Genomic DNA, 15032 nt, shown 5'->3' with positions numbered 1-15032 from the left:
AATAAATCCTGGCTACATTCTGAGTATCACACGCATGATGTTTTTTTCTAAAGACTAGTAAGGATGTTGAGCTAATAGTAATAAAATAATTATTTTCTTAATACAATACCTACTACAATTCTACAAACTATTACTAGAGCGTCTAAAGTCAGTATAGAGGTGAGTGGTCATTTATAGAAATGTATCTTCATGAAGAAGAACATAATTTGTGACCCCTTAGATAACCCCATGTACCTACGTGCCTGATTATAGGTAGGTAAAAACTAGAAAGCTATTATTATCGTGAGTAGGTACATACCTACATATTATTACATACCTATACTTATATACTAGTAACTTTATTTACATTTTCAACTCTTAGATGAAATTATGAAAAAATGATAAAGTACTATGCAAAATGCAATGAGTGAAACAACAAAAACACAAGGAATGTAGCTTAAACCTATTGCAGTAGGTATACGAATATCAATGATAATTATTTGTATGTTAAATTGGTATTTATTCAGATTTGATTATAACTCGTGTTCACTGTTCAGTGATCATGTTGGTAAATTTATTTAACTTAATACTATTTTAAAATATCACATATCGATGTCTAGGCATACCATAATATACCTGATATACTTTCGTAGGTAACTCGTAAGTAATCTTAAGGTGGGTTGTCACTACATAGTACACACGTTCGCGCAAATCCTTTGCTGTGATTGGTTGGTTGAGTTAGGTTACCACATGATTAACCACTTTACTATGTTGTTGGACATAGCTGAACATTTGACGTGTACACGGCACACGCGTGAAAACCAGCCTTTAATATATAAAACGTTAATATATCAATAAAATAATTAGGAATAATTTTATAATCTCCTCAATCTTTAATGCTCAACAAAATATTAAATAAACTCTGTATACTTTTTCCTAAAATCTAAATCCACTATAGGTATATATATAGTTATAGGGTTAGTATGTATATAAATTATGACGTTTGTAACTCATGAAGTCACGACTCACCGCGTGTTGGTAAGTGTACACATTTTCATTATACAAATTTATTAAAAATTAATAAATGATCCATGGTTGATTTTCACTTTTCCATGTACCTAGAAATTCTAATTGATTTAAAAAAAAAATAATTTGCTTATTTAAACAATTTAAGAACTAACTGTTGTTTAATTGTTTGTAAATGTAATACTGTTTAACTGTTTAAGACTTTAAGCATGTAGGTACTAATGTTTTTTTATGTTCGTAATATAGTAATTAATACGGGCGATTGTAAACTCATCCGATTTTAATGGCATGTAAACTCTCCCGATGGTAAACTCTGCCGGGCTTAGTCCAATACTACCTGACGGGAACATGTAAACTCTCCCGGGTCTTGTTCAGTACTACCAGAAGAGAACGGCTGAGGGTGAGTTGCGGCCCGACCTTTCGTTTCCGGTGTTGGAGACCGGTGAATTCCGGCCCGATAATATTTTAGGTATTGATTAGTTGCGGCCCGAGTAATCATCATTACATATGTACCTTACTTATTTAATATATATTAAATTATATACCTATTACCTATGTACCGTATAAACGAATAACGATAAACGAAATGTTCAATACGTATGGGAAGTTATATTTTTGTATAGGTATATTAATATGATAAAGATAATATAGATCGTTTTATCGTATTATCTACCATAGTACTATATTATATGACTTACATTATGAATGCTTTGATTTTTTTTGGACATTATTATCATAATATATTACACCAATTTATTATACTTTTATTTTTTTTTATTATTTATTATTTAATATTAATATATTATATTCTATAATTTTATGAATACTTTTATTTTCTTTACGACCAATATTAATATAAGAACGACAATTTATACTAGAAAATACCTACATAATATTGTGATGTTTATATACTATAACTATATATAAACATGTAGTATATAATATATATATATACATTATTGTATGGCCGCAACTCGTACGTTATTTAGGGTTTGGGCCGCAACTCACCAACACTGAAGAGAACATGTAAACTCTCCCAGGTCTACTTCAGTACTACTAAGCTAGTTGGGGAGCATGTGGTATTATTCGTTTTACACAGTAAGAATATTGGTTGAGCCATTATAGTCGATATCGTTTTAAATATTTTAATTAAAAATACTCTAACGGTAATTAATAATATTTAAATGACAAATTCAGGTTAACACAAGATAAATACAGATTAAATACGGTAATACAATTCATAATAAAAATTATAATGACAATCTCTGCAGTGTAGCCAATTCATAGAGTAACATTTAAAATAACTTGGGAGAGTTCGCACATTTCTTTCAGGTAAACATAATATTTACCCGGGAGAGTTTACTAGTTTTAAAAATCGGGAGACTTTACCATACAATCGGTAGTAAAGTTTACCACCGCCCATTAATAGTACCCTAATTGTAGGAGTAACGCAATCAAGTAAATAGTAATTTTAAGTTTCATCTCTTTTTTTCCTATCTGCATTTACTACTTTAAAAACTTTCTTGATAGGTATATACGAGTGTATGACACTATTGTCAGATAGTAGGTATTAGTTAATTTTCATTAAAAATAAAAATCTTCTCTGGGCTTACCTAGGTAGGTATTATTGTTAGTTCCCGGTTAATACCATTGCACGTTATTTATTTTCTAATTCTAATTTAAACGAAATTATTTTTTATTTATTTTGTATAGAAATATCGAGTATTGACGATGTAAAGGGGTTAAGCGACTACTCAAGCTACGGCTATTATTTAAGGGACAACATTTAGGCAATTTCTAATCTCATCTAAGCCGCCCAGGATCTGTTAGTTTTTAATTATTATTAGTGTGGCCATGTGGGAACCACTCTAGTAAGTGTATGTTCATATCAATAACTTAATAACAAATTATTAATAATATATAATTCATCGGAATTACGAATTTTACGACAACTTATCTATTCTTTGACAAAATTAAAGTAAGTTAACGTTGTCTGATTTTGACTCTGAAAAAATTGTTTGAATTCAGCAGAAATTTGCTATAATTATTTTATAATAAAAAGCAAATTAAAAAAAATAAATCAGCAGAAAAATGTTAATAGATCGTACAAAACATTTTACTTTATATTATTTTAATTGTCATTTAAAAAAATGAATACTCGTGAGTTTTCCTAAAATGTTCAAATTGATATAAGATTACATTTCAAGTATTCCGTACGAACAGACAATTTTTGTAGTTCAAATTATTTTTAGAATAAAAATAGGATAATAATAAAAACGTAAGCTAACTTTTATTTTGTCAAAACTAAATATCTTCTTGGCTAATATTTACGGTAATTCCTTTTACCTAGAAAAGAAAATCACTTATTAATGTTGTCATTGGTAATACAACTATAATTAGTAATAATTGATAAATGTTTGGGAAATATCCATGTTCGGTCTAGATATAAACAGCCAAACAGGAATTTTACACTGGCTGCGGTGATATAATTTCATGTAATAGGTCTACTAATTGGCTACAAGATAAGATATTATCTGTTAAATTCAAAATGGACTTATAAATTAAAATATTAAATATACAAAAAAAATATAAATGTAAAATAGTAAAATGTAAAATTAGTAAGTAATAAAGTATCAAAAGGAATAAATTTCGGAAACCTGGATTTTTTTACTCATAACCAGGGCTCGGAACTTTATGCATTTGCATCTTTCTCAGGAAGCGGCATATTTCAAATCTGATTCGATATAAATACATTTCATTAACCATACAACTGAAATACAAAAATTTATATTGCATATTTAAAGATTTTGAGTATATAAATGCATTTTATATTAAAAACGTATTAGAAATCAACAATATACAAATTTTCAATAATTGAATATTGTAAATTTGTAAATTAGGTAAGTATTAAAGTTTCGTAAAAAAATTTGGTAAAATAACACGTTCAAAATAATTTAGTGTGCTTATATTAAAGTATATTACTTCAAATTTTAAAATCCTTTCTGAATCAATTTTAAAACTGCAGACTAAAAACATGCATTTAGCCTAATCGTTGAGTATTGTGGATAATGTTCAAACACAATTAAAATCCGTTCAAGGTGAACCAGGGAAAAAAGTCTACGAAAAAATATTGGTTTAAAAACACATAAACAAATCTCGTCAATACTTAGTGGATCAATCTCCACCATGGATGGTCTTCCTGAAGATCTGACAACAAATTACCTTATTTTCTACAAGTACACACCAATTACGTCCGTGGATGTCGTAAGATCATTTTCTGTTTACAAAAACCTTCTGAGCCACAAGTCCACAACAGACGATCATTTAAACTCAAAAATATAAAAGCATCTTATCATTCAGTGTAATTCAGGTAAATATAGCAATTCATACTTAACATGATTTAATAATTAATGTATTTGATAAATTCTATTTTTTTAATTTAGGATTCCTAGAATAGATTCAGTATAACGGCTTCAAATCATCAGAATAAAAATATAAATATAATATTTATGATTCAAAAATAATTTTTTTTTATAATTAAACTTTAAAATGTATCTTTTTTATAAAATAATAAATGCATATATGAGTTTTTTTATTGCATATGTATGCACATATTTCATTGATTTTTGGTGCATAGAGTTCCGAACACTGCTCATAACTCATAAGTAAACGTCACACCATAAGTTTATAAATCTGATTGGTCAAGGGGGTAGGCCCCTCAGAGCTGACTCCCCTTAAATCCGTTACTGTCAATAATACTAGAGGCCAACAGTCTTCACTGGTTTGTTCAGAACGCATTTTGCGATCTCGTTATCCCATGAAATTATATCTATATAATTTTAAAATATATACATGTATTAAGTATTTTTTTTAAATATAAAACAATTAACTATAAAAGAACATTTATTTAAGAGTATAAAGTAAAAAATATCATATATTTTAATATATGCTACATAATTTTTAGCAGAGCAGAACTAACTTGAACCTTTTTTGTTTACATTGAAAATCAAAATATTAACCTAACTATGAAATTTATTCCAAAAATATTCTTAGTAATGATTTGCGACTTTTTTCATAAGTATAGGTATGCTATTATTTTTTTATGTTATTTAGTTTTACCGAGTTTTTGTACACTAGTGTTCATAAAAATATTGTGATATTTTATGGCACCAACCAAAAAAAAGTTACTTATTGCATTATAAATCTAACATGGTGACTTCCATGATGTTAAATTTGCTAATGAAAATATAATTGGTTGATAATTTAACAGCTAAAGTAACTTATTTTCAATTCCTGATTAATAAATATCCAACCTTTATTTATTAATACTAGGCATTACCTAAATCTATCAGGTAACTAATAATTGATATTATATAGTATTTGATAAATTATCTATTATTGTATTAGGTTTTCCAAGGCAAGTGGACAACTTTGTCTAGGAAATCTACTTGCAGATAATACAAAATATACTGGAAATTAAGAGCAATTCATAAAAACTAATTTGAATATTACACAATCATAATCTAAACCGATGTCCCGGACATACCATTTTTACCACTTGGTGACTCCCAAATTAATAATCAAAACAATAACATTAAGATCATATGACCTTGATTAATATATGTACTCACATAAAACATAATACATTCTAAATAGTATAATATTAACCTTTGAAAGTCAAATGTTATATTTGGTTGTCAATATATTAGTATACTATAATAACACACAAATTGCAATGAATTAATTGATCTTTAATATTTTAACATACTGATTTCTACTATTGCAATTAATGCCACATCAAAATAACAGTTTGATACTTAATTGAGTGAGATGCATTAAAATTGATAAAATATGCTTTTATACTGTCATATATAGCCCTAATATTTTAGTTTTGTATACTTTGCCAAGAAAAGTAAAAATACAATAAATAAATACAATTTTGAAAATCTAAGGAAAAATATAATATATACCTCAGATTATATGTATTAATTAATGACATTTATTTAAGAAATTAATATTATGTGCAATCATGTATGGGTAGTAAGTAAAACATCAACCACAAAAAAAAAAAAAATTGTCTTATATTTTGAACTAAATTCTTAAGCAACAGAATTATTTGTTACAATTAAAACATAAAGTAGCATATATATAACTAAATATTGTTTAAATTGTATGATTAAAGAATTATTACATATAATTTACTTAGTTGCCTATTTATTCAAAATGTAAAAGTATATTATTATGAAGTTTAGACAAAAAAAAGTTTTTTGAACGACTTGAAATATAATAGCATTTACTGAATGTAATATAAAATGCTCCTACAATAGTTCAAAAAATTCTTCTTTATATGAACACTTGCTTATAATTAAGTATGTATAAAAAAAATAAGGTTTCCTACAAATTAATATTACACACACACACACACATAGATAGTATAGCTAGTTATTATTTTTTTTTTTTGAAAAAAAAAATGTATATGTAAAAAGATAACCCAGGAAAATTGTCAAACGAAAAAAAATACAGTTGAGAGGAATGTGATGGATGAATTAGGCTCTTTCACCACGGATACGTCTAGCCAATTGAATATCTTTAGGCATAATGGTGACACGTTTGGCATGGATAGCGCATAAATTGGTGTCTTCAAACAAACCAACCAAGTATGCTTCACTGGCCTCCTGAAATAATTTAAATTAAGATATTAGAAAATGTATGGTAAATTTAGAAAGTGAATGAATAGCATAACTCAATAACAAAATTATGAATTTGAAATGATGACACATTAAAAATATGAAATTATTCAATTTAAACCAAAATAGAATCCTCCATTAAAAGAAATTATCAACAGGATATTAAAACAATAATATAAACAAAGCTTAGAGAACACAATAATACCTGCAAAGCTCCGATAGCTGCACTTTGGAAACGCAAGTCGGTCTTGAAATCCTGTGCAATTTCTCTGACCAAACGTTGGAATGGTAACTTGCGGATCAACAACTCAGTGGACTTTTGGTAACGACGGATCTCACGGAGAGCCACGGTACCAGGACGATAACGATGAGGTTTCTTCACACCACCAGTGGAGGGTGCGCTTTTCCGGGCGGCTTTGGTGGCCAACTGTTTACGGGGAGCCTTTCCTCCGGTAGATTTACGAGCGGTCTGCTTAGTACGAGCCATGGTTCAACTGAAACATATTCGAAAATCAAAATCGTCTGCATTCTAACATAGAATACATAACACTCGAGGTAAAAGCGGTGTAGGAAGACGAAGCATCCGTCGAAAACAGAACTTAACGTCGAAAGTATGTCAGATTGGTGAGAAAAAATATATCGAAACCCGACCGAGATGTTAGCATTCCGAAAAAGTAGCGAGTCATGACGGCCAAATAATGGACATCGCGTAATGGCGAAAGCTAGAGAGCAGACAGAAAGGTCCGCACGGAGTTTTGAAATTTACAATTCTGATAGTACTTACTACGCGTAATCGGTGTCTTGATAAATCAAAAGATGAAACGAACGGCCGTTGAGCGATGAACTTAAAAAAGAGTGACGTTAGAGAGCAGAGACGGACCAAAACACAACAATAAACTGCTGTGGGGATTACACAATACACAATGGCGACGGTGGACGGTTTGTTTGTAGTGGAGAGGTCGACGTCATTGAACACTGCACTAGCAAACGGGTGACAGTAACAGGACTGCCGATTGGCCAATAGTGGATCTAACAGGCCACGCGATTGGCGAGAATAACGGCCACGGCGATTGGGTGGCGTCAACTCATCATTGCCAACATGATGTTGGCGCGTTTTTTTCCCACCATAATTTTACGCGCCAAAATTGATAGTCAGAATAATTGTTTGAAAACTATTTGATTTGCGATTTAAGTATTTATTTACAAATTAGAAGTGTTTCATCAGCAAAATACAAAACACATAAAACTCTTTACTTGAATACAGTCATGAAACGACTATTGAAATGTTCAATTATTGAATTATATAAAATGACAAATACTCACAGTTCATAATCAAATCATCCAGTTGGTATAATATACATATTATGTAATATGACCATAGCGCACATTTGTTAATTTTTAATCAATTTCTGCAAAAAACAATAATTAGATGAATATGGACCACCTACTAATAAAGAAGAAAATAATAATATTCAATTTTAAACATATTAAATTATACAGGGTGATTCATTTAACATAGGACACCCATTATTTCCAAAAAGTATTAACATTTTTCTCATTTTTATTTTTAAACATAAAAATGTTTTAATAGCCTAACATTTTTCATAGCCCCTATTATTTAAGTTTATATTTTTATAAGTAAAACCTACTTTTGATTTTAAATGGCAACCTATGAATAAAAAGTATGAAATGTTTAAACTATTTTATTTTTTTTAAGAATAATAAGGACAAGTGTAGATATATATAAAAATGCTTCTTCTATATTGTATTTTGAATTGGCTATATCTGAAAATCTACTGAATCGAAATAAAAAATTAAAACGCAGAGATCTTAAAAAAAATATTTTTAGAATATGTTAGAATTAAATTTAATAATGCATTTAAAAATCCAAAGTTGAATCATATATATTACATAACAAAAAAAATAAACATTCTAGGAATATTAATTATATGTAGATTTCATTAAATTTCAACTTTACCAAAAAAATAAAAATGTTAAAACTTTTCAAAGTAATAAGTGTTTTACGTTAAATGGATCACCCTGTAGATAAACAATTATTTAAACATAACACTCACTAAAGAGTAACAATTAATAAGTCATAATTAGGGCTCGGGACTTAAAGCATTTGCTTATTTTTTTGGATTGACTTAAATGTAGCATAGTGCTATGGAAGTGTATGTCATGTTATAATATGTTTAATTATGAAGTTTGAAAGTGCTTTTTTTCGATTGTTTCCAGCGATTTTTAAAAAAAATATGCTTATTTCCAGTTTTTCTGATTAGTTTTGCTTATTTGACCAGTATTTCTACATTTTTATAATGTTTTCAACTATGATTAATATTGTTTACATTTCATTTTTCAGAAAGTCCCTCGTAAAATCCATAAAATCCTTAAAGTCTCGAAAGTGAAGTTAAATTTATTTTATAATATAAAGATAAAGATTTGTTTATATTTTGTTTGATTTTTCAGTTAAAATTTTTTAGTTTTTAGTTTTTTTATAAATATGTATGCAAAAATTTAAGTTTTTAAATGCTTATTGAGTGCTTATAATGATGTTTTTAAGAGCTTTTTAAGCACTTATTTTAATGATTTTAAGTGCTATAAGTCCTAAGCCCGGGTCATAATATATAATTAATAATAAATAAGTAGTATTATATTTATAAATTTTTTGTATTTATGTTATAAGAGAGTAATTATTGAAGATAAATTTAAAATAGTTTGATTAATGTCTTTCAAGTTGGTAAGATTTTCTAAACTTGAATAAATAATTGATTAATAATTAATCAATGTATCAAAAAACATATGAAAAAAAATTATTAAAATTGATAATTAATTTTAAACACAATTAATTCTAAACTAATATTAATGTGTAAATATTTGGTCAATATAAATGTGGGTGGTGGTTACAACAGGTCTACGCTGATTATTTAGATAATACTAAAATACTGGATCAATCATAAAATTATTTAAATATTTAAAATTAATTGTTTTTTACACATTGAATTGGAGAAAAATAATTTTTTATGTTTAATTTATTAAATATTACTATTATAATAAGTTTTAAAAAATGGGTTAAAACTTACTATAGGTAGTCCAAAATGTTATAATTTTTTCACACAATTTGAATATTTTTTAATTAAATGGGGTTTCCTTATAATTGATCTCCGAATGAATTCAATGTGTTCAATAAGGATTTTTTAGAAGTCAAACTATCTTTCAATGCTAATGTGTAATGTTTGATTGCCGACTTGAAATAACTTGGGTTTGATCTGAACTGTTGCAAAATCATTTCATTAACTGTATCATAATCCGATATTAATTCATTTAATTCATTCTCATTATTATCATCTAATACATTTTGTGTATGTATATTTTCAACCAAAATGTATTTATCATATTCTTCGAGACATTCAAAATAGTTATTTTCAACAGGATCATTAATTTTATTATTTTTGATAGATACTTGTGAAATATTTGACATTGTGTTTTGCTGTGGACTGTTAACCTTGTCAAAATGTGTTATATTCAATTTGTTTTCTGTTGAGCAAATCTCCATAAATGTTTCATTACATTGTATTTCCTGTTTTTTTCCACGTTTCTTTTTATCATTGGAACATATTTTCATTGTTTCTACCAGCATATGATTATGGTTATGATAGAGTGTCACAATAGCTTTAAGAGGAATCAATATCACATTATTATCAGCCATTGAATTTTTAACAGACCTAAAAGTAATTTAAAAAAATAATTAAATTAAACTCTATATATTTTTTAATACTTATTTATAAATGAACACTTACAAAGCTTCACTACATTTTTTAATTCTTACAGTTAATGTAGCCATGCACCCTGTATGCTTTGGATGAGCTTTTTGATACTTATGGGGAAATGTATTATGAACACATCTATACACTTTCTGAAAATATTTATAGATGTAAGACAATAAATATTAAATAATTTAAAGTTAATGAATATTTACATTAAATGTTATTTTTTGGCTCGGTGACTTAGTGAACGATTTGACTCTGTAGGTAACCTTAGATTTTTGTTCCAATTCTGATAACCAAACCAAAAATATATCTTCAGCACAATCAGCAATTTCAAATGTTGATTTCAATCCGTCATTTTCAAAATATTGTATGGTATTCACTTTGTAAACATAATCTACAGGTACTAATCTCTAGAATAATAAATAATATTTATATAATATAATTTTTTTTATTGGGGTTGAGGCTTCGACAGCAAGGGTCATTAGCCTCTGAAACTATGGGGGAGGAACTGTTGGTTGGAACTCGTAGATGTTTGACAGAATTTCGAATGGGCACCCGTAGGTTTCTGGCATGCCCGAATGGGGGGCGGCGACCTCTCTTTCCAGGCAGCGTGTACTGCCTGGAAAGCGATGCCGCCCATGGCCGAGCTTCGAACCAGTGACAGTGCGCGTCGCCGCTGACACCTTAATCCACCTGACACTAAATCCCCATAATATTATTATGTTTATGATATTTTAAATGATATTATGAAATGTAAAATTTTGTAGCAAACCAATTTAAACTTGGGGTGTATGATTTTTCTATATTTAAAATTTTATGAAATATTTGTTCAAATGAACATTTTGTGAAAAACAAATAAATTATAAGTACATTTTAAGAACATATTTGAACTTTTTTAAGCGCATAAATACATGCATATTTAGTACTTTTTAATTGTATTAAGATCAGTCTTAGTTATATGTATTTAAAATTTGTTATATTTCATACAGCTGTCAGCTATCTTACTTTAAAATTAATAATTAAAAAATAATTTTATTGAAATCAATAATAGCCGAGAGATACTGTGGGTAGTAAATATATTATTTGAATTTGATAATAGTCAATTCACTCTAATATTCAAATAATATAGCTTACAAATAATAAACCATAGGGATAGTTACCTAAAATATGCTTTTAATTAACAGTGTTGGTAATATTTAAAAAATAACTGAGTTTCTACCAAAATTAATAATACCTTTAGCAATGGATAATCTTCTAAATTGCTGGGCTCAAATGTCATGCATTTAATAGATCTAAAAATAAAAATAAATTATAAATTATTATATTTTATTTATATCTGTATAACCTTAAAAAGTGGATTATTATTTCAGGCTAGGGACTTCATGTCCTACCTTTAAAATATGCAGAATCACTTAATATTATGTTGTAAAAAATATGAATAAATGTACACTGAATAAAAATTAAATAAATGTACTAAGAGGATGTCAGCGCACTATTTGTTTTCTCTCTCTGACCCACACGTAACATAGACAAAACGCATTTACGAAGAATCATTTTTCTATGTCTTTAAGTAATTTTAGAGTAAAACCTTCCATTACGAAAAATATAATGAATATTATTTATGAGGGAATGACATATCGATTTTATATTTTATTGATATTTGACTTTGTATTCGACTTTCAAAATAAACAAAAAAATACTGTACATTTAAATAATGGTTAAATTATTTAGAGACAATATTTAGACAAATTTATGTCATTCCCTCAAAAATATTATTTTCTATCTTTTTTGTAATGGGAGGTTTTACTCTAAAATTACTTCAAGACATAGAAAAAATGATTCTGCGTATATGCGTTTTGTCTATGTTATGAGTGAGCCAGAAACAGAAAACAAATAGTGCGCTGACATCCTCTTAAATCTAAGTAGGTAAATTGATATTTAGATTTTCGGTCTTTTTTGGCTGTCTAAAAAATAAATATGAATTGAAAATTCCATTAATTTATTTTTAATAATAATTAAATATTACTCATATAAATGTGTATTATAGTGGAATTAAATTGATAAAAGCATACATACTTATCACAATTTTAAGTAAAAATGGATCTGCAGGCATGGAAAATGTAACTCATACTAATTATATAGAATATCTTATTAGGTATTTAGGTTATACTTTTTTTTTTTTTACCAATTTACCAATTTAAAGAAAAATTAAATTTTAATTTAAAAATAAATGTATATAAAATGAGAATATAACACATCATACACAAAAACATGAAAAAGAGTAAAATATGCTAATTATGCAAAAAAAAAATTACTGTAAACTTCTGGTATTATGAAACAGATTTCTAAATAAATAAGCTACGATTTGAATGAATAACAGAAAACATTTAAGCTCCTAAGTCCCTAGCTCTAATTATTGTGGACAAATTTATAAATGCTTAAAATGTAAATAGCAATGATCAGATAATTCACTTTCAGAAAGAATAATTTAAGCAACATATTACATTGATGACTGACATCAAATAATACAAAAATCAAAGTATACCTTTAGTATACTCACTTTTTGATCCTTAAGGAAGCTGTGATGTTCATTTTGTGTTTTAACCTTTCGTGTCGTCTAAGTGAACTTCTTTCAACAAATGGTAACTGACACTTTGGACATTTATGTTTGGCTTCCTTAGTGGTGATACTGCTTTTTGAAATATCAGCTAAAGCTGTGTTATGAATATTTTTCACATGTCTTTTTAAATTTTTTCTGAGGGTAAAATCTTTGTTACATGTATCACATTTATGCATGGTCAATATTGATCACCACAATTAGTTAACCTATTAAACAAAAATATTTAATTGATTGGTAACACTAGGTATTACTAATTTTTACATTCATAAAAACCGTAAATAATTTTAATATTTTAAATTATCTTATGATATATTATATTAGTATACACAGTATACTATTACATATATAAATAGTTATATCCATTTGTATCTCAAATATTCAATGTCAGGCAAATAATTTTAAAAGGTATTTTTAAAACAAATTACTCATACTAATCTTCATACTCATTTTTAGCTAATTATAAATTATTTTGATGAAAACATTATTTATGACCATTTTTTCCTATCAAATATATCATGTTTAAGAAGTCATATGTATATGTTAAGTGTTTGGGTGGCTTACTCCACTAAAGCCATCATATTGTTTCCTACGTCTTCATTGTCAAGTTATATTGAGTACTATTTATAAAAACTTGAACTGATTGTATAACTAATTAAATGGAATACTTAATGTGATAAAAATTTGTTTGGTTTGATGCACAAACTAAGATTAATTATTTGTATTGCATAAATAATCTTAGTCCGTGGGTTAATGTACCTGAATGACAAATAATTTTGTAAGTAAAGATAAGTTATAAATTTATTATGTTTAAAAATTAACACAGTAAAATAGAAATTCAAAATACTTTCCTCATACTAGAAAGTTTAACTTAAAGCCGGGTACACAAACTCAAAATATTTTCAATAGATATTAGATAGTAGTTGCTGAGCAAAACAACAACACTATTCATACTTATCACCCACACTTATGATAAATCGATAATAAATATTAAATTATCTCTATTTGTGTTATCACCACCGAAATAATTTATTATTATTGTTCTGTGCCACGCACATAGATATTAGATAAATAGATAATAAATATATGGATAGGACAAGTATCAGTGGGAATTAAGGGAGTACAATTTTATATAAGATCTAAGGATACAATTGAGGCCAAATAAGTATACCTATATCGACTATCAATATAAAGACATTGATAAAAGGGCCTCAATTGCCTCTCCACCGGGAACGCGGCCTCAAATATATTTAATATAGGCGAAGTCTATTCATATCTTTATTATCTATGGCCACGCATGAATTAAAGTATACTAATATAACTAATATACTAATTACTAATTCGTAGTTCCAATGCTTTAGAAGATCATGATAAAAACCTATTTTTCAAATTTTGGCAAACTTTATTAATATATAATTTATTGTCCTGTGCTATCGCTATGGCGTACGATAATTGAGCCTCTTTTGATTGGTCAGTAACTTCCCGCCAAAATTTATTATTTTTGATAGTTATATTTTCATAATAAATAAATAATAAATAGTTCATATTTTTCCTACTATATAATCTACTATAAATAAAAGTAAACTTTACATTTTTCTTTAGTTGGGATACATGGGACATTATTTTGAATAAGGCGTGATTTTTATATAATTAATTATTTTAAAACATTTTATAGTTAATACATTATATCTCCCATTGATCATAAATGTGTTTTTTGTTGTAAAACCAATGCTATTAATATAAGTAACTACAGTTAAACAGTTTTGTTGGCTTAGTACAGTTTGTGATGTATTAAAATGTTTAACGAATTATTCAAACAAGTGCATATTGTATAGGCTATAAATTACTTTTTTAAATGCTTGTAAATTAATTTCATTTATATATTTTTAATTAAAAAATCCTGTTATGAATACAAATGAATTTTGTAAATGTTTTAGCTTTTTTTTATCTATT

At 27.2% G+C, this 15032-nt stretch overlaps 2 protein-coding genes across 3 annotated transcripts; both read right to left on the bottom strand.

Annotated features, from left to right (window-relative positions):
* Positions 1-6069: 6069 nt before the first annotated feature.
* LOC107164571 (histone H3.3A) lies at positions 6070-7634 on the bottom strand. The gene is made up of 3 exons (XM_015512433.2): positions 7477-7634; positions 6898-7186; positions 6070-6680 (listed from the first exon to the last, which is right to left on the bottom strand). Exons 2-3 carry the CDS (start codon positions 7177-7179, stop codon positions 6552-6554), a joined length of 411 nt encoding a protein of 136 aa, XP_015367919.1. The 5' UTR covers positions 7180-7186; positions 7477-7634; the 3' UTR covers positions 6070-6551.
* A 244-nt stretch (positions 7635-7878) lies between these two features.
* On the bottom strand, positions 7879-14033 carry LOC107164570 (uncharacterized). 2 transcript variants are annotated; one of them, XM_015512432.2, is made up of 7 exons: positions 13644-14033; positions 13023-13288; positions 11697-11754; positions 10672-10872; positions 10493-10608; positions 9776-10417; positions 7879-8101 (listed from the first exon to the last, which is right to left on the bottom strand). In XM_015512432.2, the coding sequence occupies exons 2-6, from the start codon at positions 13256-13258 to the stop codon at positions 9844-9846; spliced, it is 1185 nt and encodes a 394-aa protein (XP_015367918.1). In that variant the 5' UTR covers positions 13259-13288; positions 13644-14033; the 3' UTR covers positions 7879-8101; positions 9776-9843. The 2 variants fall into 2 exon arrangements, with proteins under 2 accessions (XP_015367918.1, XP_015367917.1); XM_015512431.2 differs by having other exon boundaries at positions 13839-14033.
* Positions 14034-15032: the final 999 nt, after the last annotated feature.

The sequence above is a fragment of the Diuraphis noxia genome, unplaced genomic scaffold, assembly GCF_037042655.1.
Source record: "Diuraphis noxia isolate RWA-SAM2 unplaced genomic scaffold, SU_Dnox_SAM2 contig0003, whole genome shotgun sequence".
Taxonomy (NCBI): Eukaryota; Metazoa; Arthropoda; class Insecta; order Hemiptera; family Aphididae; genus Diuraphis; species Diuraphis noxia.
The sequence above is the reverse complement of the archived record's forward strand: the minus strand, read 5'-3'. Positions and strand labels throughout refer to the sequence as shown.